The 5,206-nt window shown below is 44.5% G+C and overlaps 1 protein-coding gene across 1 annotated transcript; it reads left to right on the top strand.

Moving 5' to 3' along the window:
* The first annotated feature begins 337 nt into the window (after positions 1–337).
* Positions 338–2,622, top strand: LOC108036644 (uncharacterized). Its single transcript, XM_017112920.3, has 2 exons — positions 338–920; positions 1,469–2,622. The coding sequence occupies exons 1-2, from the start codon at positions 743–745 to the stop codon at positions 2,428–2,430; spliced, it is 1,140 nt and encodes a 379-aa protein (XP_016968409.1). The 5' UTR covers positions 338–742; the 3' UTR covers positions 2,431–2,622.
* The last annotated feature ends 2,584 nt before the right edge of the window (positions 2,623–5,206 follow it).

Here is a 5,206-nt window from a genome sequence, read left to right as displayed (position 1 = left end):
AAGATTTTACTGATCGAGAGTGAATACCCCTAATGTACTAATGTACCCCTAATGTACATTCATACACGGGTATGAACAACGTACGTTTTCATACTTCTTAAATTGTAGCTATGTACGATGTATACTTCATGAAATGTAGTAACATAGCGTAAGAATTTTTTAAATAAAAATAAGGGTAGTGAGCTATCGACTTAAACTGTAAAATGTTTGTAGCGCTAGCTTGGTACTAAATTTATCAATAAACAATCAAACAAACTTATGTACGTATGTACAGCTACAAAAAAACACGAAGAAACTAAAACAACTGCTGTATTTTGCAGGCATGAATGTATGTTGGTGGCTTTGTACATGTGTACATACCACGAGTGTAGTCAACACTAGATCCAGAGGGGTGGATTAGTAAATAAAACTTTCACCGTTAGACAACAAAAACCAAAAAAAAACCTGATTATTCAATTTCATAGCGATGAAAACCTTTTAAATGGCACGGCAGCTGACCCCCTTTCCCGTGCCCGACTACGCCCTTGGTACATACGCTGTTCGTTGAGTTTGCGAAGCCGACTACGAATGAACGAAACAAAAACGATGAAGAATAGAAGGCGATGAAACCGAAACGAAACCCGTACATATGTGTGCGCCTGTTTGTGTGCGGCGAGGGACGGGAGAGAACAACGCGCCTGTTGCAAAATTCAGTGCTGCACTCTGATTCGTGACGAAAGGATGTACGCCCGGTTGTAGTCGAATGAATCCGTGTACATCATCGCCACCGCAGATGCCACGTGGCGCTGGATCTGTGGAGAACTCCACCCTGGAATCGCACGGCCTACAGCTGCTCGAGATGGCTGGAAAGGAGGACTATGAGGAGCTGCGCGAGCTTCTGCAGTCCTGGGATGTTGCAGATCTGCTGCCGCACCTTCAAGGTATGTATGCATGTACGTATGTATGTACCATGTAAACAAACCAAAACATAAACGACGATAAAGAGCGGTCGAAAACGTAACGCGACTTTAACCCTTAGTGTGTCGCTGTCTATTAATCTTAAAACTCTGTTTCGTTGAGTAAGGATATAGCCATTAATTTTGTAAACTATATTTTATGCGTTTTAGTTTGTTACTTTAAGCACATATTATTTAAATAAAATAATAATTAGATTATTATGCGACAACATTTCTTAAGTTAAATAAGTTATAACATAAAAAAAATTTTTATCAAGTTTTTTTTTTAATTAATGGAAAAAAATATATGAATCCCATGTGAATATTATTATTTTTAATGTTTTTGATCATGAGCCATTTAAAAAATAACGTGTTTTACAAAAAAAAAATACTTTGAAATTTTAGAGAATATTTTTAATAATTTTTTTTACATTTTGAAGCTCATAACTAATAATTTATTTATCTAATTAAAAGATAACCTAATGTTCAGCCTAGAAAACCTATTGATGACTATTTTACAAACTGTTTTTCAGATGAGGCCATCAACGTAGACGAGCTGCAGATGATTAAACGTCATCACCTGTCCGAGTTGCTGCGGAACTTTCGCTTCGGAACCCGCATTCGCTTCGAGCACCACTTGGAGCGCTGGCGCCGCTGGCTGAACGTGCCGCTCCAGGGCGTGCAGGGTCAGGGGTCGGTCCACTGCACCGGTTGCCGCTGCCCGGAGGTTCAATCGCAGTCCCAGGCGCAGTCCCATTTCCCTGGGCAGACCGCCCTGGATGCAGGCCCTCCATCCGAGCTGGAAGACACACCGAAGCCCGACGATCTCGCAAAGACAATACCGGCGGAATCGCTGGTGGCCCTCGCTCAACCCATGCCATTGCCCGTTGCCTTTCCATTGCCCATTGTTCAGCCGCCTACGCAGGCTGCTAACGAAGCGATGATAATGGTTAAGCAGGAGCACATGGCGTTGCAGCAACCCAGGAGAGTGGAAAGTGAACCGGGCCCTGGCTCTTCGGGGGGAGCATCAGCCAGCAAGGAGGAGCAAAGTGCGGCTGCTGACCATGAAGTCAGCATTCTGGGCATCCTGCGAGCCTCGGGCGCCAGGGCGCAGGTCCTGATGGATCGCATTGGACACAACGAGCCCCTGGATGCAGTGCAGCGCCTCCTGCTCATCCAGCTGGTGTGCAGCTTCTACGAGGAAAACCAGTTGCACCTGACCCTGCAGAGGAGTCACCTCTTGGAGAGCGAGATCCTGGAGCTTTACCCGCAGGAGCAGCTCCACTATTACCGCACTGAGAGGCGGGGTAAAATATACGTGAGGTTTACCAACATGAAGAGGAGCAAGAGGCTAAGTTCGTCGCGCCAGGAGCTTAAGCGACGACGTTCCGAGCTCATTAGATCGATGCCAGCTGATCAGGAACATGGACATGTTGCCACTGCGACCTTTGCCGGGGAACCAGGAGGAATCTCCAGTCCGGACCGCTCCGATTGAGCCACTTTTAATAAGCCCTAGGCAGCTAATCACAAAACCTTAGACTAAACTCTAAGACTAATCCTAGGTTAAGCTATCTACTTGATGTGTAAATTCTTTATGTTATGTCTGTGAGCCGACGATGTATAGGGTATTTTGCGGGTCGACGCGATCCGCTGACTGACGGAACTAAATCGAAACTGATTTTGGTTACATGCGCTGTTTTTCTTGAATAGGGGCCTCAGCCGGGTTCTGGCTGAAAAAAGTGATTACATCAGCGGCGAAAATAGCCGGACGACGGCGTGTTAACAATCGGCAAACACGGCAAGCGCGGCCAGCGACTTGCTGGCTACTTTGCTGACTAACTGCAAAGTGCGGCCAGCAAGTCTCCGCACTGTGCAAAAAAGTAATGCATCCATCTTATAACTCAACTCCTGTTTAGGCATTATAGATATTGCCTTTGAGGATTGCATACCTATTATTTTGGTAATTTTGGTGATCAAGATCATTTTATTATACATACCCATTTTCAGGTTTTCTTGCTCTGAGATATATTTTACATTTTATATTGAGGGTTTTTTTATATCCTGAGAACTTAAAAACTTTTAGTATTTCAGAGCGGCAACATTTGTATCATTATAGAACGCTAAAGATATTTTTTAAACTCAGAGAAAGTATTGATTTGTTCTCTGTGTGAAAGATGCGAGATGGCAGAGGGGCGTTTCGGTCGAAACTAATTAATTAAGTTGCTCGCTTAGCGCTGCGCTTTCATTGCTTTTTGTCAGACATTCTGGTCTTTTCGATTCTCCAGTTTTGCCGCACATGTTCGCTGCTAATTGCCCTTTATCAGTGGCGCGCCGGAGAGCAAACAGAACTATCTGCGGTACCCAAAAGATAGCGTGTAATTGCCTTTCGTGGCTCGATTGTACCTTTCAGCTTGTGGCCATCGTTTCCAGTGGGCGGTGATTTTCAGCGTTTTCGCATTTTCAGCTTGGCTCGATGCCGCAGCCAGCCGCATTCCAATGGATCTCTCAGGAACCCCTTCTGTTTGTTGTATTTTCAATTGTTCTGTGCATGTATCTGATGGATATGTCGTAGTAAATAGGTCGCCAGCCGCAGGGCAACAAATGTCGCTCGCTACAGGGCGACAAACTATTTCGCTTGTGGCCCAAGCGTATCTGTGAGCTTTGTTGGCGGCAAAAGCTCCTATATACTTCGTGTATCTGCAAGATACTTTTCACATTTTCCCTGCTTTAATTACACAAATTCTGGTTTATTACACACGATCAGGGTTCTACAGATATATACGTATGCCTTTGGCGACTCTGGGTGAGTAATTGCGTACTTGTTTCGTTTATCTTATCTAGGCTTTGAGCTTTTTCAGCCGCCTCCTCCGCTCGCACCACTCTTTTTCCGTCTTTTTCTATGCCATCCAAATAGCTGGACAGGCAACTCACACAGATACAGTTTTTCGAGTGGGGAAAGTAGGTCAATTACACGTGTCGTGTGTGTATGTACATCTGTGTTTTGTATCTACGGCATGCTCTTGTACATGGGGGCTTTATGCTTGGCCAGCATAATCAAACAAGCGCTTTGTTGTCGCTTCTCCGGGGCCCGATCAAAAGTCTGCTACTTGCCCAGTGCTCCGTTCTCCACTCTTTGTTTTCTCTTTTTTTTCTCTGGCTTCTCTCTGGCTTCTTTTCTAGGCCAAAACGCTGCATTGGAATGGGCGTTCTTCTTGTTTATGGACGGAAAACTCGGACCGCAGATAAACCCGCCAGATGATAAATTGGGGGCACTCTATGTGGTGCATTGTACGGAGATTGGGAAATTTTCGGCCTTAAACATTGTTTAGAAATCTGTAGAATAGCTTCGAATTCATAATGGAAGCAGGGAACATACAGAAACTCTCTAATATTAATCATTACAGATTGGGTTATAAATTTCTTCCATTTAAGTAACTTTCGAAAGGTATAGAAGTCTTAGAGGAATTAAGATGAACTTCCAAAATCGTAGAATTATAACTACGTTTAAATTCATTTCAAAATTTATAAAATTCTTGCATATGTACTGCAAAGCTACTTTTATTGGGCTACAAGATACTTATCATTTTACTAGGCTATCAAAACTCTTGAACTAGCCATAAAAACCAATACATACCAAAACCTTGAGCTAAAATTAGTCGCTAATTTGAAAGTCTTTTTCTTCGTTCTTAGTTCTTCTCCAGGAAGAAAGGTCCTCTCGAAAACTCCTCCGGAGTGTGATTTTCCCGTGTGGAAAGCAAAGGACGTTGAAAGGACAAGGAAACCATTGGAATGTGCGGGGGTGGCTACAACTTGTATATGTACACACTGCGAATGGCGCAATTTAGTCGGCGGTCGGGGGTCGGTGGTCGGGGGGTTGGGTTGGGCTGGTGAGATAAAAAAGCGCCGCACTACTATGTGCCCGCAAATTGGGTCAATCGATAAAAGAGGCAGCGACGGAGGCGTCGGCTGTGGCACATGCGCCAAAAGGGGCGGGGGGTGGGTGGGTGCGGCGCCCAAGGAGCTTTCCATCGTTTTTCCTTTTTCCCAGAGCCTGTTGTTGGTAATCCAATTGTAGGTGGGCCAGAAGCGTTCTAAATATATGTGGGGCCATGTAATGCACCCTACACATAGGAGTCATGTGTCTTATGTACAGCGCGGCATGTATATATGTATAAATGGTATACCCTTCCTGCGTTACACGGCTCGCAATATGGATTACATCACACGAGGTTCTGCAGCCCGGTTCTGTGAGTGTGTATGTGCGACTTTTA

Source organism: Drosophila biarmipes, chromosome 2R (genome assembly GCF_025231255.1).
Source record: "Drosophila biarmipes strain raj3 chromosome 2R, RU_DBia_V1.1, whole genome shotgun sequence".
Lineage (NCBI taxonomy): Eukaryota > Metazoa > Arthropoda > Insecta > Diptera > Drosophilidae > Drosophila > Drosophila biarmipes.
This window is presented reverse-complemented; position numbering and strand designations above follow the sequence as displayed.

Excerpts from the sequence above, each read along its gene's own strand:
- LOC108036644 (XM_017112920.3), top strand. The coding sequence starts at position 743 with ATGAATCCGTGTACATCATCGCCACCGCAGATGCCACGTGGCGCTGGA. Across the intron at positions 921-1,468 it reads TCTGCTGCCGCACCTTCAAG|ATGAGGCCATCAACGTAGAC; the intron begins GTATGTATGCAT and ends ACTGTTTTTCAG.